Source organism: Oryctolagus cuniculus, chromosome 8 (genome assembly GCF_964237555.1).
Source record: "Oryctolagus cuniculus chromosome 8, mOryCun1.1, whole genome shotgun sequence".
NCBI lineage: Eukaryota > Metazoa > Chordata > Mammalia > Lagomorpha > Leporidae > Oryctolagus > Oryctolagus cuniculus.
In genome coordinates, this window is record NC_091439.1 from 2,676,926 (window position 1) to 2,704,138 (window position 27,213).

The 27,213-nt window shown below is 60.5% G+C and overlaps 1 protein-coding gene across 1 annotated transcript in view; it reads left to right on the forward strand.

Moving 5' to 3' along the window:
• Positions 1–18,418, forward strand: part of LZTS1 (leucine zipper tumor suppressor 1) — a 42,144-nt gene extending 23,726 nt beyond the window's left edge. Inside the window, exons 2-4 of the mRNA XM_008267266.4 lie at positions 11,058–11,514; positions 12,527–13,276; positions 15,624–18,418. Of these exons, the coding sequence (XP_008265488.3) occupies positions 11,170–11,514; positions 12,527–13,276; positions 15,624–16,277 (1,749 nt within the window). The 5' untranslated portion in view covers positions 11,058–11,169 and the 3' untranslated portion in view covers positions 16,278–18,418. The remainder of the gene's footprint in view (positions 1–11,057; positions 11,515–12,526; positions 13,277–15,623) is intronic.
• Positions 18,419–27,213: the final 8,795 nt, after the last annotated feature.

Consider the following 27,213-nt stretch of genomic DNA (forward strand, 5'->3'; position numbering starts at 1 on the left):
CCGTCTACCCACATCCATCCGTCCACTCATCCATCTACTATCTACCATCCATCCATCTACCCATCATCCACACATCCACTCATGTTACCCATTCACTCTTCCATCCATCCATCAATCTATCCACCCACTCATCCATCTACCCATTCATCCGTCATCTACACATCCATTCATGTACCCATTCATCCATCCATCCATCCATCCATTCATTCATTCACTTGGTACATACATGTGCCCCAGTGGGTTACATCATTCAACTTCAGTCTCATCCGTGTATAGAGATCGTCTTACATGCAGCCTTGCAGACCCCAGCACACCCTCTGCTATGGGCCCGAGGCTCAGGCTCGGGCTAGGGCGCCAACTGAGGCACCAGTGCCCACACGGAGACTTCTGTGTCACAGACAATATGCTAGGGCCCCGGCAGTGTACTCCACAGCCCCCACCCCCACCCCTGGCACATCACAACCGCTTCCTGGGTGGCAGGTCAGCAGGAAGCTGGAATCAGAGATGGAGCCAGCGCTTCACCTCAGCGGGGATGAAGGCATCGCAAGCCGTGTCTGTACCACTGCGTCATACTCTCACCCCTGGGCCTGGTCCTGCGTGGGGCAGGACAGCTGCATCCAGCAAGCCATCTGGAAGGATTGTCAAAGTGCTTGCAACATTACTGGGGCAGGGACAAGGAGGAAAGAAAGGGAGAGAGGGAGGGAGGGAAGTAGGGAGGGAAGGAGGAAGTTGCCTTATCTTACCTGGGGCTGGTAAGCTCCCCCCCCCCCCCCCCCCCGGCTTGGCGGGAGGGGAGTTAGGAATTATTCAACAGAAATCTAAGAAAATGCACCTCCAGGCTGCGTTCCCAACTCTGGCCCTGTGTGTCCTCAGAACCGAAGACACCCTAGCTTGCAGGAGCGGCAGTAGGGTCACTTGGGGCCAAGTTGGGAGCAGCTCTGTGATGGAGACCCAGACGGAAGCCCTGAACTCTGGCTTCAGTGTGCATCAGAGGCCACCGGAGGGTCAGCTGCAGCCACGGTCCACGGTGCTCACCTCCACCACGGTACCACACGATGCTGCTCAGGGCCACGCTGTCACGCCTGGACCTCGCGTGGCCACCCTGGGAGTGGGAAGACGAGCAGAGTTGGGATCCAAATGGTGACCGCTGGCTGGGATTGGGCACCGATGGGGGTTTCCCACAGGCACTGTGCAGGTCATTCTCATCTGCCTCCTTCAAGGTGATGCCAAGGGCACTGGGGGATCTGGTGACCTTGTGTGCTGCACCAGCTCAAGACGGTATGGAAGGGGACACGAGTATGGAACATGTCACTGAGGAGTCCCCTCCCGCTGCCTGCATGTCTGCTGCTGCTCTGAGCTGGGGGAGGGCAGCACCCCGTGCCTGCTGCCTCCCCCCCCCCCCCCCCCCGCCACGGGCAGTGGAGCTGTGCATCTTGATGGGCTCGGGTTCCCAGCAGGGCACAGGACTGGCGCTGCTTTCTTTAGACACAGCCAAGGACAGCGAGGTGGGGAGGGAGAGATGCTTTCCTGTCTCCTCCTGAACCTGCAGAGCAGCCTTGGCCAAGGGCAGTCCCTCTTGGTGGGAGGCAGAGTGTGTGGCTGGGCTGGCAGGTCGGGGACCGAGAGCCGGGCACTCCAGGACAGAATCTGGGGCTCTGGCCCTGCTGACCCTAGCCCTTAAGAAGGTGGGGGTGAGGCAGAGGGGACCTGAATCTGGGACCTGGGTGGCAGCAGGGAGCCAATGAGGACTGCAGGGGTGGGGGGGGACGGGTGGCCAGGAGCTCCCCCGACACTCCCAGGCACCTCTGCCAAGTTTCGAGGCTCTGGCTCACCCGGGAACGGGAGTGAGCCTGCAGGAGGAGGCGGCGGCGGGAAGTTGGCGGGAAGTTGGGAAATCAACTCGGAGGTTGCACAGAAGTCAAATTCCCCAGCCAGACACATCAAATGGCCCCGAGGGGGAGGCGGAGCCGAGGCGGGTGGAGACTCGCCTGCCTGGAGCCAGCGCGGGCTTCCTGGGCTGTGCACGGACCCTCCACTGCAGACCACAAAACACCCCCGGCTCCCGGAGCTGCTCCCTTGAAGGGACCAGTCAACTCTTCCAGCCTCGCCAGCTCTTTTGCAGCGCCCAGAACCAGGAGCCTGAGCCGAGCCCCCTGTCAGGGCTGCACCCATTCCAGTCCCTTCCTGAGTTCTGGAACCTCCCAGTGTCCCCTCTTGTCCCCTGCTGCACCACACACACACACACACACACAGGGCATACACATACATCCTGGACATACAACCATACCCCACACACGCTAGATCATACCACATCCCTCATACACCCACAGACACCACATACCACACAGTTATACACACGTGATGCACCACTGTACATACACATACGTGCCGCCACATAACACATGATACACAAACCACACATCATACGTGTCACACACACACACTCCCTGGACACCCCCATGGTATAAAACAGGAGCCAGTCGGGCTGGGGATGGAGCATCTTCAGAGCCAGCCCCCGTGCCCCTGCCAGGGCTGTCCCGGAGCAGACTCTGCTGGGTCTGGCGGGTGGTGGAGGGCTGTCGGCTCGGCCTGCCCCTCCCCCATCTGTGCCTTGTCACCCCTGGCCCAGGCAGCCTGCAGCTTTGCACTGATTCCCTGAGAAGGGGGGGGGGTGTGGGGCGCAGGCGCCGGCCTCAGCCCCTTCTTGGCTGCTGCCCACAGGAAGTTGGTTGCTGGGCTGCGGGCTGGGAGCGAGGTTTCCTTTTAAAGCCGGGCCTCTCAGCCCAGAGTGACATCCCACCCCAGCCGCCCTCCTGCCTGCTCTGTGGTTATAGAAGCCGTGGAGGGGGAGGGGAGGGGAGTGGGAGGCCCAGCTCTGCTCCTGCCTTGCTGTGTGGCCCTGGACAACTCGCCCAACCTCTCTGGACCTTGGTGGCCTCTTAAACAGTGAGCTAAAAAGCTTTTCTTCCTCTTTGTGGGACCGGCGGCCAGCTTGTTTCTTATGCTGTCTGCAGCCTGGGACTCCCGGCTCTGCCCTCTTGGGCTGGGTGAGCGGCACAGGTGCGGGAACAGGCGGTGGGCTTTGTGAGAAGGGGCCCTGGCGTCCTCTCTCTGCTCGGGGCGGGTTCCCATCAGTGCAGGGGTAGGCAGGGATCTGCCCTGGGATGAAATCCAGTGTGAGTGAGCTCACCTCGTGCCTTCTCCCCTAACCACGGAACCTGTTCCACAGAGGGTCACGGCGTAGAGCTGGGGCTAGGGAAGAGGGGTCAGGATCTTGCAGAGCGGGTGCTCCAAGGCCGTATTCATCAGCTTTTTAGTTTATTTTATGTGAAAGGTAGAATTAGAGAGAAAGGGAGAGCCACAGAGAGGTCTTCCATATGCTGGTTCACTCTGTAATGCCCCAGTCTGGGCCAAGCCAAAGCCAGGAGTCAGAAGCTTCTTCCAGGTCTCCCATGGAGGTGGCAGGGGCCCAAGCACTTCCCAGGCACATTAGCAAGGAGCTGCGGGGGAAGTGGAGCAGCCGGGACTCGAACCGCCGCCTGTATCGCTTAATCCGTTTGGCTTAACCCACTGTACCACAACGCCAGTCCCCATCAGCTTGTTCTGACTGCAGTGAAATACCTAAGGCAAGCTGCTGGTGATGGATGGCTAGCGGCTGAACGTTGGGGAGCATTGATGAGGGTGGAAGGTGGCCGCACGTGCAGAGTTGGGGTCCCAGGGATGTCCTAGGGACGACACAGAGAGAGCGCTACCAGGCTGTATGACAACCTTCTCATACAAGCTCCTCCCAAAGGCACGCCCCCCCCCACTGCGACCTCAGGACCGCCCACTAGACCCACAGTAATTGAATTAAATGTCTCCCTTTCAAATATCCACATGATATGGCACCGCTAGGGTCACCCTCAACCCAAATCTGCATGCCTGGGTTCCCGTCCCTGCTTTGCGGGGACCCTGCCACCCCGACATGGGAGCTCCATATGGAGTTCCAGGCTCCTGGCTGCAGCCTGTCTCAGCCTTGGCTGATGCAGGCAGGAACCAGTGGATGGTAGCTCGCTCTCTGTCTCTCTCTCAAATAAACTGTTTCTAAGTACAAAGAAATGTGCGCAGGGAAGGCGATCCTGCTACCCATTCTGAGACCAGAGCCAGACTTCTCTGGGAGTAGCTCTTGTCACCTGGTGCCGTCCCCAGCTCGCACACGGGCACCGACTCCTGGAAGTTCACGCGCCTGCCTTCTGCTGTCTCACGTGGGAGCAGCCGGAGCTAACGGCAGCCGGCTTCAATTTGCATGAGCTTCGGTTCAATTTGCATGAGCTTGGCGCAGTAGCTGGGGCTTTTTATTTTTGGAAGGGGTGGGGGGGCGGAGAACAGGTTGTGATTGGCGGGCGATCTCCCTCCTGGTGAGAAGTGTCAGTCAGCGCCGCGGAGACACAAGCTGCCCACCGGGACGGAGGAAGGCTCCGGCAGCAGCTGAGCCGCCGACCCGCGCACGCAGCCTGCCGGGCGGACCTCGGAGCCCTTTGCGTTCCTCCCCGAGCAGTGGGAAGCGGAATTGCTTCCGATTGTTCGCCCCGGTGGAATGACTCAGCCTGCCAGCTAGTTCCCTTTCACTTTTCTGCGGCATCCAGGCGCGCTTAATTGAGAGCTGCGTGGGCCCCTGCTCCCCGCCCACCGGCAACCTGGGCCTCTCCCCCGCCCCCACGCTCTTCCTCCTCCTCGTCCTCCTCATCCGGGCTCCCTTCCATTCATCCATTCACCCTGCAGATAGGTACTGCTCTCCAGCTGCCCGGGCCTTGCAGTCCGGGCTGAGATGATTAACTAACCCCAAGTTCACCCCCTGCCCCAGCCCAGGGCCGCCCACCCCCTCCCCATCCCGAGCAACCCCTGGGAGGGGAGGGGTCAAGGACAAGGAATGCAAACACTGGGGGAGGAATCCCGATAAGGAAAGCTGACGCCGGGGGAGCCTGTCCGGCTGGGGGAGGGGAGGAGAGAGGAGGGAAGCGGCACCTTGAAAAGGGAGGCACGTGCCCCTACTTAGTCCCCCACCAGAGACCTCTGCTGGGAGCTGGCCCCGGGCCGCCCACCCCCACCCCGTCCCAGCTGGCAGATGCTTTTGGATCGCAGGCCCCAGCTGCCCTCCTGGAGCCCTGGGGAATTCGGTGGGGGTGGGGAGGCCCTTCCAGAAGTAGCTTCTCTCTAGCCTCTCCATCCCCCTTCAGACTCTCAACAGGGGCGCGGCGTGTCCCACCCTCCTCCTTATTGCGACCGCGAGCTTAGGTGATTTTTATTTGATCCTGACAATTTCTGTGACTAGGGATCAACAATGCTGATTTTTTTTTTCTTGTAAGATTTATTTATTTGAAAGCCAGAGTGGCAGAGAGAGAGAGAGAGAGAGAGAGACACTTCCATCTGCTGGTTCACTGCCCAAATGACCACAGTGCCCCAATTGGGCCAGGCTGAAGCCAGGAGCGTGGATCTCCATCTGGGTCTCCCACGTGGGTGCAGGGCCCCAAGCACTTGGGCCATCTTCTGTTGATTTCCCAGGCTGTTAGAGGGAGTTGGATGGAAGTGGAGCAGCCGGGAATCTATCCAGAGCTCTGATATGGATGCTGGTGTCATGTGGGGCAGGTTAACCCACTACACCTCAACACCTGCCCCTCTGTGAGCTGTTTATTTACTTATTTATTTTAAAACTTTATGTATTTTATTTGAATGGCAGAGTTGCAGAGAAGAGAGAAGTCTTCCACCCACTGGTTCACTCCCCAAATGGCCGAAATGGCTGGAGCTGGGCCAGATCAAAGCCAGCAACCAGGAGCTTCTTCCAGGTCCCTCACGTGGGTGGCAGGGGCCCAAGAGCTTGGGCCATCTGCTGCTTTCCCAGGCGCACCAGCAGGAAGCAGGGTGGGAAGTAGAGCAGCCGGGACTAGAACCCGCGCCCCACATGGGCAGCGCTGGTTTAACCCACTGAGCCACAACCCTGGACCTGTAGTCACATTTTCAAACCAAGTTAGTCAGGGTGTTTTGGGGGGGCTCTGGGAACCTTCCAAAGTCAGATTCAAACTGTTATTGGGGTGCATTTTTCAGAGGAGGGTCTATAGCTCTCGCTCTCCACTCTCAAGCGGTCACCAAAAAACTCAGAAGTAAATGCAGCGTCTCGTGTTGCCGTGGGAGACAGTACTCAGAGAAGACTTGAGACCCTGCACTCGTGGAGGGGAGATCGCCCCTGCCACCGCGGCTCTGCCACTTCTGAGCTAAGAGGATCATGGGACGAGCGACTCAGCACTGAGCCCTGTGGTGCCTGAGGGAGCTGACCCCTCAGGGGCGAGAGCAGGTGGGGGGCTTCAGGTGCTCTGCACACCTGCAGGCTGGTGGCAGGGCAGGTGCGGGGCCCTCAGGTCACGAGTGAGGCACCTGGGGCAGAGGAGACGGAGTGACTGGCTCAAGTCGCACGGAGCCAGGGACAGATCGGTAGTCAGCGCAGCTCGGGTGATTTGTCATCCTGGCGCCATGCCGTCCGTTGCAGCATGGTTTTCCTTTGTTTGTTTTCAGTGTAATTTATTAATTAGAGAGGCAGAGACACACAGAGCTTGCACTCACGGGATCACTCCCCAGATGCCCACAACAGCTAAGGCTGAGTTGGGTCTGGAGCTGGGAACTTAATCCAGGGCTCCCGCGTGGGTGACAGGACCTCAGCTCCTTGAGCCATCACTGCTGCCTCCTCGGGTCTGCATCAGCTGGAAGCCAGAGTCAAGACCCAGAGTCGCCGGCGCTGCGGCTCACTAGGCTAATCCTCCGCCTGCGGCGTCGGTACTCCGAGTTCTAGTCTCGGTTGGGGTGCCGGATTCTGGACTGGTTACTCCTCTTCCAGTCCAGCTCTCTGCTGTGGCCCGGGAGTGCAGTGGAGGATGGCCCAAGTGCTTGGGCCCTGCACCTGCATGGGAGACCAGGAGGAAGCACCTGGCTCCTGGCTTTAGATTGGCGCAGTGCATCGGCTGTAGTGGCCATTTGGGGGGTGAACCAACGGAAGGAAGAGCTTTCTCTCTGAATCTCTCTCACTGTCTAACTCTGCCTGTGAAAATAAATAAATAAAGACCCAGAGTCGAAACCCAGTCACTCTGATGTGGTATGCAGGCGTAATAACTGGCATCTTTTTTTTAATATCTATTTATTTGAAAGGCAGAGTTACACACAGAGAGAGAAGGAGAGAGATCTTCCATCCACTGGTTCACTCCCCAAATGGCCAGAACTGAGCTAGACTGAAGCCAAGAGCCAGGAACTCCCTCTAGGTCTCTATGTGAGTAGCAGGGACCTAAGGCCTTGGGCCATCCTCTGCTGCTTTCCCAGGTGCATCAGCAGGGACCTGGATTGGAAGGGGAGCAGCTGGGACTTGAGCTGGTGCCCAGAAGCTAACACACTAAGTATTAACCTGCCACATCTCAACACTGGCCCCTTAACCTGTGTTAGGCTCAGGGCCCGCCCCTGCAGGGTGTCCACCAACATCGCTGGCCTCCACCCAGCAGCCATTACAGCCCAGAATCTCTTGTCTCCAGGTATATCGCTGGTGCACACACCTGCACCGACACACACCGACATTCATGGAGACAGGTGCCTGCACATATCCACACATAACCTTCTCCCTCCTTGATGGAGCTGACATAGAAAGCGCTCATGCGCTAGTTCACTCCTGAAAGCCAGGAGCCAGACACTCAATCCAGGGTGCCCATGTGGGAGGCAAGGACCCAACTCCTTGAACAATCAATCACCTGCCTCCCAGGGTGCCATGAGCAGGAAGCTGGCATCAGGAGGAGCAGAGCCAGGGACTGGTGGCCGGTGGCCTGGCACCCTGCCATGGGCTGCAGGCAGCCCCCTGAAGTGCGAGAGCCCCGCCCCTCCCCAGGTCTCTGGCTTTTTTTTTTCCCCCCTTCTAATCACCCATTCCCCTCCTTCCCAACACCCCACACTACCTTGTGTCTCTTGCCCAGGGCACAGCCCAGCGGGCCATATGCTGCCAAGGACTCAGCCATTGGTGTGGATGGGGGCGCGCACTGCCATTTCTCACGTCCCTGTATCCATGCAGACCCCTTCCCAGCCCGTGCCTCTGACTCCACGGTCCGGAAGGCGACGGTCCCCAGGCGTGTGTCCCTTTGGCTGGGGACCTGATTTTTGGCTTTGGCCGGTGCCAGGCAGTGGAGGAGGCGTCTCTGTCACGTGTCGGGGAGAAGCGAGGGTCTTGCGCGATTGTCCAAGCTGTTCCCAGTCCTGGTGTAGCAGCCACCCTTAGCAGGGTGGCCTGGGCCTTGGGGGCCCCCTGAACGCGCGGGGCAGCCTCTGAGAAGGGTGGGCCGCTAAGTCTCCAGCAGCTGCTCCGGCTCCGCTTGCCTTCGCTGTCTTCTCTGAAGGCCTGGCCTCTCACTCCAGCTGGATTCTGCTGGAAACGGGAGGTGTGCCCAGGCCACACCCACGGGAGCTCCCCTCCTTCTCCTTTCCCCTCTCCGAGGCTCCAAGGCCCGTGCCGTTGTGCCTTCTCACCCCCTGGCCAGTGGGGATGTCGCCCCCACATAAGAACGCGTCCCTCCACCTGTCACTTGTCCTCAGACAGCCCGTGTGAGGGGCCTGGGGGCCTGGTGGATCATAGCCAGGTTGTCTCCAGGCTGACAAGCCAACACGTCTAGACACCTAGAGGGGATTAGCTCAGCTTCAGGGGGCTCCTGGGCGAACCTCAAACTTCAGCGTCCACTCTCTACATCAGGACTGGGGACAGAGGGGCGGGCATTGGGTGTAGCAGTTAAGACCCTCCGTCAGAGGGTCAGAGTGGCTGGCTTCAGGTCTTTGGCCCACTTCCTGCTAATGTACACCCTGGGAGGCAGCCGTGGTGGCGCAAGTGCCTGGCTCCCTTCTGTCCACCTGGGAGACCCATGTGGCTTTCCGGGCTTCAGCCTGGTCCAGCCCCAGCCATTGCAGGTGAACCAGCAGATGCAAGCGCTCTCTCTCTCTCTGTGTGTGATTTCTGGAAGCCAATACGCTGGCCTTGGCCTTCCATCTGCAGAGCACCTGCCAATTCCTTTTGTAAATGGAGAACCCCAGAGGGTTGATCCCCAAATTAAGCCGGCTGTTTGTTGTGGCCACCGCAAGACGGCTTGGCCCCGGGGATCTGTAAGTGTGTCCATGGCAAGAGGAAGGAACTCTTGCCTATGTGGGACAACACGCAGGCTACAGAAGAGCTTTTTTTTTTTTCTTTTTTTAAATTTTTTTTTTTGACAGGCAGAGTGGACAGTGAGAGAGAGAGAGAGACAGAGAGAAAGGTCTTCCTTTGCCGTTGGTTCACCCTCCAATGGCTGCCGCGGCAGGCGCGCTGTGGCCGGCGCACCGTGCTGATCCGATGACAGGAGCCAGGTACTTCTCCTGGTCTCCCATAGGGTGCAGGGCCCAAGCACTTGGGCCATCCTCCACTGCACTCCCTGTCCACAGCAGAGGGCTGGCCTGGAAGAGGAGCAACCGGGACAGAATCCGGTGCCCCGACCGGGACTAGAACCCTGTGTGCCAGCGCTGCAAGGCGGATTAGCCTATTGAGCCGCGGCGCCGGCCTCTTTAAGACGTGTTTTATTTATATGAAAGGTAGACTTAGATAGCGAGAGAGAGCGAGCTTTCATCCACTGTTTCACTCCCCAAATGGCCTCAACAGCAGGGGCTGGGCCAGGCTGAAGTCTGAAGTCAGGAGCCTGGAACTCCTTCTGGGTCTCTCACATGGATGGCAGGGGCCCCAAGCACTTGGGCCATCTTCCGCTGCCTTCTCGGGCACGTTAGCAGGGACCTGGAGGGGAACCAGAGTGGCTGGGACTCAGACAGGCGGTCGTATGTGCCCTACGCCCGTGCAGGAGTGTGGGTGGTGCTAGCACAAGCAAAGCCGCGCTTGGAAAGGAGCCGCTGGCTCTGGACGGTGAGGGGTAGGCACCAAAGATGGTGAGGGGTGGTGAATGCGGGCGTGGACAGTGAGCAGAATGAGAGGGACGGACACCGGTGAAAATCCCTCCCACTTCCCGAGCGTCTCCACTCTGCTGCCGCTCCTCGTTCCTAAATGCGCCGGAGCCTCGTGGTGGGGTTCCGTGCGGTTCTCATGGGCACCAGGCGTGGCTGGGTGTTGCTGGGTGCAAGGCCATCAGTTCAGTGGGAGCTTTGCACGCAGAACGTGCATGGCCCGAGTGCCTGGAAGCCCACCACCCATGTGGGAGGCCTGGATGGAGTTCCAGGCTCCTGGCTTTGGCCTGGCCCAGCCCTGGCTGTTGCAGCCACTTGGGGAGTGAGCCAGTAGACAGAAGGTCTCTGTCTCTCTTTCCCTCTCTCCCCCTCTCTGTAACTCTGCCTTTCAAATAAATCTTTTAAAAAATGAATAAAGATGCATTCAGTGCATGGTTCTGGGGGTTGGCCTGTCCAATGCCCTTGTCTGCCGAGGGGACTCTGCTGTCCCAAGTTGGGACAGGGCACCACGTGGCAAGCAGAACAGGTGCACCCGCTCCAATCTCTCCTCCTCCTCGTTCTTCTAGACTCGCAAGGGTTGGGGAGCCCTCGATTGATTGGATTTCAAGTCTCATCTGCGGTTGCCTTAGCAGGGCAGGACCAACGGTGTCACTTGGGCCAGATGTCGCCCAGCCCCGTTAGAGCCACCAGTGCCCTCCCTGGAAGTCCCACCCTGTCCGCCCCACCTGATCCTCCTCATGACCTCTCAAAGTGCCCCACCCCCACCAGCATACCACCTGGAAGCGGTGGGGGGAGGGGCTTCAGTTTCCAACACACACTCAAAACCCAGCCCCGTTGCCTCTCTGCTCGGATTTCCCCAAGCGCAGGACAAGATAGGCGTCCATACGCCTGTAGCCTGGCCACGTCCCCCAAGTGCCGGGATCTGCACCTGTTTGGGTCCCTGGCCGCACAGTGGCTGGAGGAGGGCCTTGCCCAAGGAGGCGCTCAGCGACATAGGAACAAGCAGCTCCCAGCCACCGAGTCACAGAAGCACCGCCCGCAGCCCCGGCCCAGGCTGAAGGCCGTCTGTCTGTGTCTCCTTGCAGGTCTGCGGCTCCCCCAGGCCCCGCGAGGGCTCTGCTATGACCACCGTCGCCTCCAGGAGCCAGGACTGCGCCCTGCGGCCACAGCCCCGCGCGTCTCGGCCCCGCCGTCGCCATGGGCAGCGTCAGCAGCCTCATCTCGGGCCACGGCTTCCACAGCAGGCACTGCCGCGCGTCGCAGTACAAGCTGCGCAAGTCTTCCCACCTCAAGAAGCTGAACCGCTACTCGGATGGGCTGCTGAGGTTCGGCTTCGCGCAGGATGCGGGCCGGGGCAAGTCGGCCTCCAAGATGGGCAAGAGCGAAGACTTCTTCTACATCAAGGTCAGCCAGAAGGCGCGGGGCTCCCACCGCCCCGACTACACGGCCCTGTCCAGCGGGGAACTGGGGGGTCCGGCGGGGGTGGACTTTGACCCGTCCACCCCGCCCAAGCACCTGCCCTTCTCCAACCAGCTGGAAATGGTAAGTGGTGGGGAGGGTCCCTGGTGTGCATGGGTGGGTGGGAAAGGCAGGAGAGAGAGGGAGAGAGATGGAGGCAGTAGTGACCTGGCCACTGAGACCTCCAAGAGGCCAGAGCAGCAAGGCCAGGGGTGGAAGTGGAGGTCAAAGGTCGCATGAGGGGATGGAAGCACTGGTCAGTCCCGGCTGAGCCCTGGAGCCATGCACAGAGCGGGCATTGCGGGCTCTGTTGGACAGGAACCACATTGCAGAAAGCGCCGGGAGGCCCCTCCCCGGCCAGCCCCTCCATCCCCGGAAGTGGATCTTCTGTTGGTTCACCAGACCTGCAAACCCTGGGAGGGTCCCTGCAGCCCTCCCAAGCCAGTGCATGCTGGAGACAGTTTTCCCCCGTTCGGTCCTGCAGCCCCTGGCTTTGAGAGTCTGGACTAGGAAAGCTCGCTGGGGCCGTCTGCTTCCGGTTGCCAGCAGCGCGGTGTCCAGGCTGGGCTCGCCCAGGTCTGGGGTCCTCAGAGCATCCCACAGCCTCTGGAGCAACAGGGAGTGTGCAGGTGTCCCTTGCCCTCCCTCCCGTCCCTCACAAAGCCCCCTGGCGCCCCCTGGTGACCTTCTGTAACCCTAGCTCCTCCCCCAACCTCTGGAAAAGTGGGGACGAAATTACAGCACCTGAACCCCTAGGGGGACACACCCACGCCTTGTGCAACCCATCGTTGGTGCAGTGAGCTGTCACACTCACAGAAAGGGCTGTCGCTGCAGGGGGTCCTGCCCCAGCTGATGGAGGAGGCGGTGCCTGTAAAGGGGGGACCAACCCCTACAAGGTCCCCTGAGAGCATCCTACGGCAACTCCTACCGGGACCCCAACCCCAAGGGGAGGGGTTGGGACTGGTGAATGCCCAGCTCATCACTGGGGTCGTTCCCCACCCACCCACGCGTTAAAAGAGCCTCACCAGATTTGGCGGCTTCAGAGCCGTCGGTGAGGTTGCTACCGGGGCTCAGCATGGTTGTCTTCTTCCCCCAGGGCTCAGAGAAGGGTGCAGCGAGGCCCACCGCCTTCAAGCCCGTGCTGCCGCGGGCAGGAGCCCTCCTGCACTCTTCCCCCGAGGGCGCCGGCCGCCAGCTGCACCCCAGCCCCGCAGACAAGGCCAAGGAGCAGGAGCTGAAGCCCAGCTTGTGCTCGGGGGCGCTGTCCGACTCGGGCCGGAACTCCATGTCCAGCCTGCCCACCCACAGCACCGCCAGCAGCTACCAGCTGGACCCGCTGGTCACACCCGTGGGGCCCAGCAGCCGCTTCGGAGGCTCCGCCCACAACATCACGCAGGGGCTCCTCCCCCAGGACAGCAACATGATGAGCCTGAAGGCTCTGTCCTTCTCGGATGGCGGCAGCAAGCTGGGCCACGCGGGCAAGGCGGACAAGGGCTCGTCTTGTGTGCGCTCCCCGCTCTCCACGGACGCGTGCGCCCTCCAGGAACTGGAGCAGAAGCTGCAGCGCAGCTTCGAGGAGAAGGAACTGGCCCCGGGCGAGGAGAGGCCACGGCGGGAGCGGGAGGAGTCGGAGGGCCCCGGCAGGCTCAGGCAGGCGTCGCAGAAGGGCCAGCGCGCGCAGCAGGTGCTGCAGCTGCAGGTGCTACAGCTGCAGCAGGAGAAGCGGCAGCTGCGGCAGGAGCTCGAGAGCCTGATGAAGGAGCAGGACCTGCTGGAGACCAAGCTGCGCTCCTACGAGAGGGAGAAGACCAGCTTCGCCCCCGCGCTGGAGGAGACGCAGTGGGAGGTGAGACGCCAGGCAGCCGAGCCAGGCCTCTCCTCCTGCCCCCGCGGAGAGGCGCTCCCTGCTGGCTAGGGGAACGCGCCTAGTTAGGAACCACGACTCTTTCTAGTTAGGAACCGCTGCATGGCCTCCCAGGACTGAATCTACGGAGTTAGGGGACAGGGATGCCGCGACCCAGCTGAGGGCAGGCCTGAGTTTGTGCAGGTGCAGAGGCCTGAGAGAGAGAGAGGAGGGAAGGGACCCCACCCAGCAGGAGTCAGTGACGGGCAGTGCCACCTGGCAGAAGTGCCGAGGGGAGTCTGTGCTTGCGGAACTGAGATGCAAATGTAAGAGAGGAAGGTCCCCCCCACGCATGTACATGTGTTGTGTGTGCACACACATGTGTACATGTGAACATGCACCTGCACACTGCCATGCAGATGCACACAGCTTAGCGAGAGCAGCAGGTGCCGGCATCCAGCACCGACTCCTGGGTCTAGCCGGGAGCGGAGATGCTCTTCCCAGGAGGGTCCACTCAGGCTCCCCCTGAAACAATAAAGTCGATTGATCGCGTGCAGTAACGCATGAGCGTCGTTAGACACATAGGAGGTGAGCACTACCGAAAGAGCACGGAGAAGCGGAATTAAAACATCTGCATTGATTTGCATGCACAGAAAACCATTGAAGTCCGTGGGTGGTTTTTCATAGCGATCACTGTCCATGAACTTATCGAGCTGCCTCGTGCGCGTGGTGGTCACTGTGAGTGATGGGGTGGTGGGTGTCAGGTCCCAGGTTCTCTCTTTCCATCCTTCCTGCAAACTCGTGAGGTGGGTGCTCATACAGATCCTCTGTTCACAGTGTAGGGAAACTGAGGCAGAGAGAGGCTGTGACCGCACACAGCTGGTTGAGTGGCTTGCCCAAGGTCTCTGAGATGTGAGGTGGATCAGAGCCAAGATTCTGTGCCCACTTGTCCATCGGTGCACCGTATGCCACCGTGCTGTGCCCAGGGCCACCAGCTCCAGATACAGGTGGAGCCATGCCCTCGAGAAACACACGTTCCCTCCTGGCCTTGGTATTCTGAGCTTCCCCGTGCCCCCAGGTGGCCAGGACCACAAAGGCCACGTGGATCTGCTTCAGTGGCTTCAGTTTTCACCATTGCCCTGGCCGCAGGTTGGCGGGGAGTGAGGATAGAAGTAGTGGAGGAGGGGAGAGCGGTTTGTCACTCAGGACACTGGCTCTGGGCCGAACTCTGCACCTGTCATGGGGGCTGCTGGGAAGGCGTGATGTGGAGAGGAGAGGTGAGGTGGGGAGAGCCAGGCCCTGCGGGCATAGCTGGATGCTGGCAAAGCCAAAGGTGGGAGATGGAGCTGCAGGCAGTGGCAGATGAAACACCGATGGCCACACACACGGGGGCGCTTCCAAAGGTCCTGGAAAAGGTGTGATTCCCAGGTGAGTTTAGGAGGCAGGTGTCTGGCGTAGCCATGGCAAAGCCGATGAAGACACACATCCCGTGTTGGAGCGCCTGTGCCAGCTCCAGTTCTCGACTCCTGCTTCCTGCTGATGCAGAGCCTAGGAGGCGGCAGTGATGGTTCAGGTCATTGGGGGCCCTGCCACCCACGTGGGACGCCTGATTGAGCGCTCCGCCCCCACCCCCACCACCACCAGGCTACCCTCCCTTAACTGTTGCAGGCGTTTGGGGAGTGAACTGGTAGATGAGCGCTCTCGATCTCTCTGTCTCCCTTACAAATGAGTAAACACTTATTTTTTTTTTGAGACAAGTCTATTTTGGTGCAAAATTTTTGGAATCCATGCATTTGCGGGTCTCCCAAGAGTTCCCAGAAAATGTGTATTCTGAAAAAAGTATACGTGGATTTAAAAATGTTTTGCATTGAAATAAATGTAGCTTTTTTAAAGAATTGTTTACTTATTTGAAAGAGTTACAGCGAGAGGCAGAGAGAGATCTTCCATCTGCTGGTTTGTTCTCCAAATGGCCGCAATGGCCAGAGCTGGGCCAAGCCAAAGCCGGGAGCCAGGAACTTCATCCGGGTCTCCCACGTGGGTGCAGGGGCCCAAGCACTTGGACCATCTTCCGCTGCTTTCCCGGGCCGTAGCAGGGAGCTGTATCAGAAGTGGAGCAGCCTAGATTCAAACTGGTGCCCGATACGGGATGCTGATGTCGGCCCCTCTCGTTTAATTCCACTTCCTGTAAATCTTGTTTTGTAGAACCCCTATAAGGTCAGGGGTTTGGGCATGGACTGGGGCCACGATGTGTGGCACGGGTGGCCTGGGCACCACCGTGGCAGCAGTGGCTGTCCAGGGTGTGGGTGCTCACCTGCTGCCCCCCTCTCGGCCCCTCCCCCCACCCCCGCAGGTGTGCCAGAAGTCGGGCGAGATCTCCCTCCTGAAACAGCAGCTCAAGGAGTCGCAGATGGAGGTGAGCGCCAAGGCCAGCGAGATCCTGGGCCTGAAGGCGCAGCTGAAGGAGGCGCGGGGCAAGCTGGAAGGCACGGAGCTGAAGACGCAGGACCTGGAGGGCGCCCTGCGCACCAAGGGCCTGGAGCTGGAGGTGTGCGAGAACGAGCTGCAGCGCAAGAAGAACGAGGCCGAGCTGCTGCGGGAGAACGTGAGCCTGCTGGAGCAGGAGCTGCTGGGGCTGCGGGCCCAGGCCGCCCTGCGGCGGGACGGCGCCGCCGCCTGCCTGGGGCCCGCCGCGGCCGAGGACATCCCGGCGCTGCAGCGCGAGCTGGAGCGGCTGCGGGCCGAGCTGCGGGAGGAGCGGCAGGGCCACGACCAGCTGTCCTCGGGCTTCCAGCACGAGCGGCTGGTGTGGAAGGAGGAGAAGGAGAAGGTGATCCAGTACCAGAAGCAGCTGCAGCAGAGCTACCTGCTTATGTACCAGCGCAACCAGCGCCTGGAGAAGGCCCTGCGGCAGCTGGCCCGCGGGGACGCCACCGGGGAGCCCTTCCAGATTGACCTGGAGGGCGCGGACATCCCCTACGAGGACATCATAGCCACGGAGATCTGAGAGGGGGCTGCTGGGACCTTCCGGCGGGTGGGGGACCAGACCCAGGGGTCTCAGGGCAGCCGCCTCTCCTTTGTCCACCTTCCTGTCCTGCGTTCCTTGGAATGCAAGCCCTCATGCCTCTGGCTGTCCCAACAGATGGGTCCAGGGATCTCTGGGCATTGCCCAAGGACTCCCCAAACCCCTCTGTTCAAAAGGGAGGTAGCCCCTGCTGCAGAGGCCAAGGACAGAAGCTGCACTCTGCTGAACCTGTCTTTCTCTTCCCGGGACCCATGCAGGAAGCCCCTTGCACTGTGTATCCCTCTGGCCATTGGAGAGGTGAGGCTGGGCACGGGGAGGCCTGGCTTAGCCACGCCATAACTGCCCGCCTGCAGCCTAGTGAGCGCGGGGCAGCAAGCTGGGTCCACCTTGAAGGCGGGGCATCCTCTGGGAAACACTAAGTAGCCAGGACCTCTGCTAGGATGCTGCTGCTGAGTAGCCCTGCACAGCTGGTGGCCACTGGAAAGCCAGGGACATGGGGGAGGGGCGGAGCTGGCAGGCCACCACCCTGGCCTGTGTTTCCTTCCCAAGAGGCAAGCCCCTGCTGGGATCCCAGCACGGCCTGGGTTTGCCATGCATCTGCAGCCCGGCTTGGGCCTCTTAGCATCTCCGTGCTAGGAGATAAGACAGACCTGCCTCCGCCTTCAGTGGTGGGGGAGCCCTCCTGGGGAGAGCAGGGGCACTCCTGGGGCAGGGGGGCGGGGTGTGGGTGCAGCCAGTGCCTGTTTGCAGGAAGCCCAACACCTGCAGAGCTGGAACAGGGGTGGGGCGCAAGGCAGGGAGAACAGGAGGGGTTTTCTCCCCTTGCTGGGTCCAGGGGCTTTTCTTCCCCCCCCCCCACCCCACCCCCGTCTTTGCAGAAGAAGCCGGATCTAACAGGATGCCAGGCTATTCTATTTTTGACTCCCCAGCTTCTGTCAACGGCGGCCTGGATGCATTCCTGCGCCTGCTTTGGAGGGAGGTTTCGGGCGTGGGAAGGGGATGCCCCTGGACACTCAGCAGGCCCCCCAGGACCACGCCCCCTCACCCTGGGGGTGGGGCACAGGGCGTGAGTGTAGGCTGGAACCAGGGGCCCTTCCCTGTGGCTAGTACTGCCTCCCACTCCCCTAGGAGTGTTCTCACAGCCAGAGTCCCAAGCCACTCTTCTTAGTCATGGGCTGGACTTGAACCTGGGATCCACAGGCCGGCAGCCCCTCCCTGCCCTGCTGGGCACAGCACATACCCACATTGTCGTCACAGACAGCCCATCCCCAGTCCCCTGGCCTCTGTGCCTTGTGTGGGAGCAAAGAGCGGACTGTTCTTTCCCAGGCTGGGGACAGTCCATGCCCAAACACAACGAGGAGCAGCCCAGGAGTGGGTGCGTGGGTGCTAACGCTGCACTCCACCATGGTGCGGGCGTGCCCCCTGAACACCCAGACCCACGCCCTAACCCAGCATTCACAGGGGGACAGGAGCCCCTCCCTCCACACCCTGGCAGCCATCAACCGCACTGGCACTGGGATGCCGGTGCCCCGTGACCCATGGGCCTTCTCCCCTTCCTCGCCAAAAGCATCCTCATGATTCCTGGTGTCTGGCAGGAAGCCCCCAAGGGCAGGGGCTGGGGATTCGGGCCTGGGTGTGCTGGGGCCTCTTTCCTCTGCTTGCTCCCTCCATCACTCCACCCTCTCTGCTGCCCAAACTCCTCCAGCTCTCTGCAACACAGAACTGCACTCAGCAGCGCCTCTGAGAAGGGTGGGGGTCCCCTCGCGGTGGCCCCCCAAGAGGTACTCGCCAAGCCTCTGGTCCGTGTCCTGGCTGTGAGAGGGGCCCATGGAAGCCAGGCTGGATTGTATGTCCGGGCTGGCCAAGCCTGCTCTGCTCACCTGCAGCCTGCCTGCTCCGTGTGCTGCACCTGCTCCCAGAACCGGACCCGCCGCAGGGCCGACATCTGGAAGAATTTGTACATAGTTCTTTTTCCCTTTGTTGTTGTTTTCAGGGGTCGGGTTTGCTTTGCCTTTGACAGCTCTGTTTGATTTTATTATTTTGACCTCACTTTCTGGCCATGTAAACTATTTCTGGTAACTTTATGTTTTTATTTATGAATAAAGAATGCCATTTCTCATGCCCTCCGGGGCCAGTGTTGTCTGCTTCGGCTACCTCCCGGTCGCTGGCTCCAGCAAGGCTCTTCTCTGCTGGGGACAACACGGGGGATGTCCCCTTCCCGCGGCAGCCTTAGTTCTTGTGGGCACAGGTGGCAGGGGACAGAGGACGTGCTGAGAAGTAACATGCCAGGCTGCTAAGGGTCCATGCAGTGGCTGTGAGTGGGGGGGACCAGTGTAGGGCAGGGGGCCGCAGAAGATCCGATGTGTTGGGGGGGGGTGGGAGGCATCCAGGAGGGCCACAGAGGAGACAGGTCGCCCAAACAGATGACCAGTGGAGGACCCCCGGCTGCCTGCAGGTGCGTGAGCAGCCCTGGGGTTGGACAGGCAGGGAGCAGGTGCTGGGATGTGACCTCCCCGTCCCCGCAAGGTACCCCATCCTGCCACAAGGCTGACCCCCAGATCTTCAGCACCTGTGAGTCATCCTGATCTGTCACGTGGCCGGGAAACAACCAGAGGGGCCTCACCAGCCACCTCCATCAGCCTCTCTCCTCCCAGAGGGTCAGGAATCAACACAGGCAAGGTCCCAAGCTTGCTTATTGTTGTTAGAAAAAAAATAATAGAACAAAAGTGAAAGGAGAGAGGAGGTAGAGACTCTTCCCTCCTCTGCCCCAATGGGCCTTGGTCCCCAGCCTCCAATTGTGTGGGAGGAGGGAGGCAGGGACCACCTGAGCAGGTGCTTCCTGAGCTATGTGGCCAAGGGCGTGCTGCTCCCTAATTTCTCCCCACCCGGCATCACCAGGCCTGAAGTATTCCACTCATTCATTCATTCATTCATACATCCATGCATTCCTTCAGTAAGTATTCAACTTCCACGGTTAAGCCAAACCCTGTCCTGGCTACCAGAAATACAGAGTTGAGTGGACAAACAGTCCGAGTTCCCACTCTGGAAGTGAACACAAGAACTTCCCGTGATCGTAAGTGCTACAAGGGTGTAGGCAGGGATAAGGTGGTTGTGCAGAGACTGCTGGGAGAAGCTGGGACAGGGAGAAGAAAGCTGAGGACCAAGAAGCCCCTTGAAGTCAGCGTTTTGAGAGACAGAGCCAGGCAACAGCCTACGTCTGCCTGGGCTGGATGCCCCCAGGCTCTCCCTCCTGGGCTCTTCCCTTCTCCATCTTCCTGACAGGCAGCTCACACTCGCCTTTCTTACAAAGAGGGAGATGTCTTCCATCATCCACTGGTTCACTCCCCAGATGGCTGCAACGGCAGCTCTGGGCCAGGCTGAAGCCAGGAGCCAGGAGCTGATTCTTCCGGGTCTCGCACGAGGGTGGCAGGGGCCCAAGGACTTGGGCCATCCTCTGCTGCTTTTCCAGGTGCATTACAGGGAGCTGGATCGGAAGCGGAGCAGCCGGGACACAAAGCAGCACCCATAGGGGATGCCGCCGCTACAGACTGCGGCTCTGCCCACTGCGCCACAGCACCGCCCCCACGCCTGCCTTTCTAACCCAGCTTCCCATTGCTCCCTGAGCCATCAGTAACCTGCCCTTCCTCTCCAACTATAAAACAAGCTCCTCTCATACCACCCAGGGGAGCCATTCAAAAAGCCTTCAACTTTTTTTTTTTTTTGAGATTTTATTTATTTATTTGAAAGTCAGAAATACAGGGGTGGGGGGGCGGCGCTGTGGTGTAGCGGGTAAGGCTGCCGCCTGCAGTGCCAGCATCCCATATGGGTGCCGGTTCGAGTCCCGGCTGCTCCTCTTCCAATCCAGCTCTCTGTTATCTCTGTTATGGCCTGGAAAAGCAGTGGAAGATGGCCCAAGTACTTAGGCCCCTGCACCTGCATGGGAGACTTGGAAGAGGCTCCTGGCTCCTGGCTTCGGATCGGCGCAGCTCCAGCCATTGCGGCCAATTGGGGAGTGAACCAGTGGATGGAGGACCTCTCTCTCTCTCTCTCTCTCTCTCTCTCTCTCTCTCTCTCTCTCTCTCTCCACCTCTCCTTCTCTCTCTGTGTAACTCTTTCAAATAAATAAATAAATCTTAAAAAGAAAAAAAAAAAACAAATACAGAGAGAGAAGGAGAGAGACAGAAAGTTCTTTCGTCTGCTGGTTCACTCCCCCAAATGGCTACAACAGCCAGACTGAAGCCAGGAGCTTCTTCCAGGTCTCCCACGAGGATGCAGAGGCCCAAGCACTTGGGCTCACTTCCACTGCTTTCCCAGGTGCATCAGCAGGGAGCTGGATCGGAAGTGGAGCAGCTGGGACTCAAACCAGTGCCATATGGGCTGCTGGCGTCGCAGGCAGAGGCTTAACCTGCTACACCACAGCACCAACCCCAAGCCTTTGGCATTAGAAGCTATCCTTCCCCACATGAAAACCACAGATGAAATTTGGTGAAATGGTGCGACCTGCAAGATGCTGAAGCGACTTCTCTCTAGAAGAAACGTCCATCTGCCGGTGATGGGCCCCAGCTGCCGTGGCTTTGCTGCGGCCAGGCAGAGCTGTGGTGTGACTGCCCCAGCTGACCAGGGCGTCCTGCGCAGGGTGGCTCAGCCTGGGTCTGGGCATCACCGAGCACCCCCTTTTTCTGTGGGGCAGAGACTGCCTGTTCCACAGTCCTGACATGCAGAACCAGCGCTCGCTCGAAATATCCAGTCTGTCTGCCACATGTGACTCGGCGGTCACAGTTAGGTCGTTATAGTAAAATGACCACAGCCTGCACTCCCACTCCCACCATGCATCTGTCGCCAGGACACTAACCACATTTCAAAAAAGGGCATAGAAATGAACAGCACTCACGTCCCACCCCAAGCCCCACCTCCTTATGAATATTCAGTTAAGCCACACCCAGGTACCACCCTCTACTGATGATATAAAAGCAAAGCCTGCACCTTGTGGAAGGGTTTTTTCTTTTTCTGCTTTGGGGTCTTTCTGTGTTTTGGCTTTTGAGTCTCTCCCTCCCTCCCTCCCTCTCTCTCTCCCTCCCTCTCTCCCTCTCTCTCTCCCTCCCTCCCTCTCTCTCTCTCTCCCTCCCTCCCTCTCTCTCTCCCTCCCTCCCTCCCTCTGTCTCTCTTTCTCCCTCCCTCCCTCCCTCTCTCTCCCTCCCCCTCCCTCTCTTTCTCTCCTTCCCTCTCTCTCCCTCCCTCCCTCTCTCCCCCTACCTCCCTCTCTCCCTCTCTCTCTCCCTCCCTCCCTCTCTCTCTCTTTCTCCCTCCCTCCCTCCCTCCCTCTCCCTCCCCTCCCTCTCTTTCTCTCCTTCCCTCTCTCTCCCTCCCTCTCTCTCCCTCCCTCCCTCCCTCTCTCTCTTCTTCCCTCCCTCTCTCTCCCTCCCTCCCTCCCTCCCTCTCTCTCTCCCTCCCCCCTCTCTCTCTCCCTCCCCCTCCCTCCCTCCTTGCCTCCTCCCCCTCCCTCCCTCCCTCCCTCTCTCTCCCTCCCCCTCCCTCCCTCCTTGCCTCCTCCCCCTCCCTCCCTCTCTCTCCCTCCCCCTCCCTCCCTCCTTCCCTCCTCCCCCTCCCTCCCTCCTTCCCTCTCCTCCCTCCCTCTCTCTCTCTCCCTACCTCTCTCCCTCTCTCTCACTGGGCTGACTTATTTCTCAAGTGTACATTTTCCTTTTGCAATGAATCCCTCCCTCTCTCCCTCTCTCCCTCCCCCTCCCTCCCTCTCTCTCTCTTTCTCCCTCCCTCCCTCCCTCTCTCTCCCTCCCCCTCCCTCTCTTTCTCTCCTTCCCTCTCTCTCCCTCCCTCTCTCTCTCTCCACCCCCCCACCCCAGGCTGACTGATTTCTCGAGTGTACATTTTCCTTTTGCAGTGAATCCCTCCTGCTTCCCTGCACACCTTTATACTCAGCCTTGACTTCTTTCCAGCATGGAGGGAGGAGCCTAGAGCAAGCCCAGCTGGGACCCTGTTGCCTGCTGTGATTTGCTTTGGCCAAGGGCTGTGCTTTCCTGGGGCTCCTGGTTCAGCCTACGTCCCAGCTCGCGTCCGTCCTGCCAACCTCTCCTTGTGGATGGGAGCCACTACCTCCTCACCGCCCTCCCTCGCCCCATCACACGCCAGCCCCAGCAGGATGTATCCGCCCTCCAGCTCTCCCACCCAACTGCTGGCCCCCGCTGAGGTCATCGAAACAACCAAGGCTGCTGAAGCCGCAGCTTGGGACACCTCCAGCCTGTATCAGGGTCTGAGTCCCGGCTCCCCTGTTCCTGATGCAGCTTCCAGCTAACGCAGCCTAGGGGACTGCTTTCCCAGGCCACAGCAGAGAGCTGGTTCGGAAGTGGAGCAGCCAGGACTCCACCGGCGCCCATATGGGATGCCAGCGCTGCAGACGGCGGCTTTACCCGCTATGCCACAGCGCCAGCCCCTTTAGTTTTATAAACGTGCAAAAGCCAGTCCAGAGAAGAGGGATGGCTTTCTCAAGCTCACATGTCCAGTTAGGGCTGGGCCTCATCACCTCACAGCCGGCTTCTCTGTCTCCGTCCTGGTCCATCAAATCCAGGGACACGCGGTGGTCTGGTTCCTGCCCCCACAGCCCGTTTCCCTGCCCCAAGCTGACAAGGGGAATGCCCTAGTGTTTGTCCAGCTGATCTGGACGGAAGCTGTGATGTGTGAGGGGAGGAGCTCTAGCCTGTGGTTAGGGGCGGCTTTGCAGACACGGGCACTGGAGCCATGCGGTGCAGCCATCTGAAAGCCAGCTTAGGGTTTGAATTTCATGCTGCCCAGCCGTGCACTGTACCTGAAGACCAGGCTGCAGGCACCTCCAGGGGAGCTGAGTTCACCGCGCTGCTGAGCTGTGTGACACTGGATAAGTTACTCCACCTCTCTGTGCTCCCGAGGGCTGTTTTCACAATTAAATAAGCTCATACCCCTGGAGGCATTGATGCTGCTTATTGCTTCTGCCACGTAGCCGCCTCAGACCTCCAGCACCTGCCGGGGGTACCCAGGCTCCGCCCACGCAGGGAACAGCAGAGTTTATCCTCTAGCTCTGTGGCCCCAGCACCCCCGCCCTCAACTCCAGAAGCCTGGCTGGGCAGGGTGGGGCAGCGGAAGTCCCCTTCGAGAGGAGGTGCAGCTGTGGGAAGACGGGAACTTGCCCCGGGGTGTGTTGGGAGCAGGGCTGGGCTGCTCAGCTTGTGTCATGGACCCAAACCCTCACGGAAAAGGGGACCCGTGAACAGGTTTGTTCACCCCTGCTAAGTGCAGCCCCTCTCCCCCCTCTCTCGGCTCCCCCCCCCACAAGTGTGCATAGCATTGCATTCTCTCCTCTGCTCGCCCACCCCCACCGCCTGGATTCCTGTCCAAGGACAGGGACTTTGGAGGAAGGGTGGGGGTGCTGTTTCCAAGACAAAGGGAACCCCAGTGCTTGCTGGGCTGCGCTGAGTGACTTCTGGAGCTGGTCCCTTGCACGGAGCCCCACAGCCCTGCTGCGGTTCACATATGAAGAAGCCACTGCAGACAGGTGAGATCCGGATCACAGGGAGTTGGGCCCTGGTGCGTGAGCGCTGGGCCTGACTCACCTGCTCACTCCCCCTGGCTGCCCAGGGCAGGTGGCGGTGGGCTCCCAGCTCCCGCTGACCATCTCAGCCTGTTCCCTTTCCTCCAGTCCTACAACTCCACTGTTAGAAGTGCATTTCTCCGGGTGGGCATGAATGTTCCAGGGAGGGGCGACCCCTGAGGCTCTGAATGGGTCTGCCCAGTGTTTCCCCAAACGGGGTGGGGGGGGGGGGCTCCTGGAGCTGGCTGGGAGGAGCTGCTGGTGGGCTCACCAAAGGCAGCGTGAATGTTCCCCATTCCCCATCAGCGTGGCTGAGCCCTGAACACAGCCATCCTGGAGGCAGCGCCCGCCCCACAGGGGCCATCCAGCCTCATCCTGCGTGGGAGGGACTGGGTAGGGGTGGTCTGAGCACCCTTGCCCACCCACCACCAGGTCAGGCCCAGCAGCCCTTCCTCCGTGAAGGCAAAGGCTCTCCTGGGGGCTTCCTGGCTCCAGCTGCCCTCACAGACAGACGGGAAGCCCAAGTCAGCTCCCTCCACACCCGTGCCCCTCCTCCCCGGCCCAGCGCCCAGCCTCCATCTGCCACCACCTCTGGGGAGGGTCTCCGGCTTCCAGAGCCCAAGAAAGAGCAAACCAGGTGGGCTCGGGTTACCCCTGCCCTGTTTGGACTATTTTAGTTGGGGGTGGGGTCGTGGAGGGGATTTTCCTATTTGTAGGTTCCCCAAAGGGCACAAGCCCATCAGGAAAGGAAAAAGCCTACTAATTACTGTTTGTTTTCTGCACACCCACCTCGAGCAGCCTAGCACATGGACCCTGTTCTCCAGTGTCTAGATGGCTTTGAAAGTGGATATTGAAAAGTGTGGGTAGAAATGCAGGGGTGTGAGTGTGTGCAGGGGGACTGGAGGGTGTCTCCATGAGGGAAGGGGCTGCCTTCCCACTCCCACATCCCAGCCACTGCACGTGCCCACCCCCTACCCCCACATGTACCACACGGGGTGGGGGGAGGGGGTGATGATGCTCTCCTGAGCCAAGGTGGCTGCCCCAGGGCCCCCCTCCCACCCTGAGGCCACTCCCAGGGTCTCCACTGCTGTACCCGCCTGCCTGGCTGCACTCTGCACGCAGACGGAACCCTGGCAGGAGCTGGAGCTCAGGTCGAACCCCGTCCACAGCTCAACTCCTCCTGCCCAAAGTCAAGGGCATATAGTGACTGCCGGGGACCCCAGGCAGATCCTAGCCTCCCACAGGCCTGTGGGCAGCCAGAGTGTGGGGGTGGGGTGGCCAGGAAGAGGGGGAGGAGGAGGAAGAGGAGGTGGAGGACCATGGAGGCCCCAGGGGATGTCCTGAGAATGAGCTCACCCTATCCTCTGTGGCAGTGGCCGAAGCCGGCCCAGCCCCTGCCAGGCCATGGGGTGCTTGGCGCTGTGGCAGGAAGGGCTCTAGGGGTCTCCCTTGGAGCTCCACTGCCAGCTCTCCCAACCGGCCTGGACCATGCAGGCCCGGCGGGGGGGGGGGGGGTCTCCCATGGGGAGGGGGACTTTGGAGCAGCCGTTTCTCTTCCCACCTCACTGAGGAGCAAGGGCCCAGCCCCTCTCACAGCCTCTCACACCCAGCAGCTTCAACGTTCCTGGATGACCCCCGCCCCTCCACAGCCTTCCATGGGGTCTGGGGAGGGGGGCGAGGGCGATGGCAGGTGCACCTGCTCTGCCCTTTCCTCCCAGGCTCCACCTGCAACATCATTTGCACACTGCAATGACCACCCCCCCCTCCGGCTGAGAGCCACAGAGGCCCACAGCAGGTGACACGGACCCAGACCACAGGGCCTGTGCTGGTGCCCCTGGTGCCGCCGACTCCTTGGAGCCTGGGAAGGCTAGGGACATGAGCACGCGCGCTTGGTGGCTTCCTGCACGCTGCAAGCTCCTTGGGGACGTGCATCCCTGTGCTGCCCAAAGCCTGCACTGCAGGCTGCACGGGGGCCTGTGGCTGCTGCCATTCAGCCTTCACCAAGCAGGAGGAGGTGGGTGGGAGGGAGAGGGGTGAGCCTGGGCCTTGCCCTCAGGGCTTCTCTGTGTCTGATGGGGAAGACACACACCAGAACCCCAGAAACCTGGGTGTTGTCGTAGTGGACAGAGCCCGGCGCGGAGGGAGCTGGGTTTGGGTGGAGGGAGGGGCCTCTGCCTCTGTCCCACCCACTCTGGTTTCACAGCTCAGAGACTGCAGGGGATGGGGGGGGGCGGGGAAGGGGGGGCAGGAGCAAGACTGCCTGCCGGGTCCTCACAGCTTGGTTCCCTTGTGTGTTTGTCTCCTTTGCTCGCCAGGACAGCAGCCACGTGGCTGTCACAGCCTGACGCACTGGGGGGAGGGGGGTATCAGCAGCTCCATCCCATAACCCGGGGTGTAAATGCAGAGGCCAAGGGCGCAGCAGATGGCGGCAGCCCTCGTCCCATGGGGAGAGCCGCTAGACGGGAGGAGGAGGGTCTCCGACCCCACCCCACCCCGTCCCCCAACCCCGCCAGTGTCTAGCGAGTGTGCGTTAACTCCTCGGGGTTGTGTAAAAAACGCCCTCCTCTGAGGAAGGGGCGGGGCCAGGCGGGGAACTCACTCGGAGCGACTTGATTTTCCCCAGAACACCGCCCAGGGGCGGGGGCGGGGGCAGGGGGTGGGGGGCGTCCGCTTTGAAGTGCAGATTTCGGCCCTGGCCACATAATCAGCGCCTCAGGTCCCATCTGCCAGCCGGGCCCGGGGCTCCCACCCCGCCAAGTGCGAGCCGCCAGCTGCTCCCGGCTGCAGGGCGCCCCCCGCCCCGCCCCCACCCACGGGCTGCAGTCAGGTGGCTGGGAAGACCGGGCCCCAGGCGACCCGGTAATCACCACTTAGCGGGGAGGAAGAATGAGGAACAGGGTGGCAGCTGCCGGGCCTCCTTTCTCCATTTGCTTGGTACCTGCTGTCCCCCCACCCCACCCCCGCGGCGGCCCGGCCAGGCCCGGGAGGTGGGGGAAGGGCGCCGGGGACCCTTTGCTGACTGTACCTCCTTTCTAGGAGCCCAGGGGGTGGGGGAGGGGAGGCACAGCTGCGCAGTTTGGATGCCAGCAAGTGGGCTCGGTGATGAGGATGGACAGAGCTCTCTGCCCTGGGGTGCAGGGGCCCCTTCAGCTGTTCTAGGGGTCACCCTGTTTGGTTTCACCGAGAGAAGCCCAAATCACCCTGGACAAGAGGGCTCTGCTCCGGAGGCTGGAGCGGATGCGCATGGCCGATGCAGAGGTCTGGAGCTCCTGGGGTTTTGGTCACCGGATGTGACCCTCAGCTTCTGAGCTTCTGGTCCATAGAGGAAGAATGAAACCC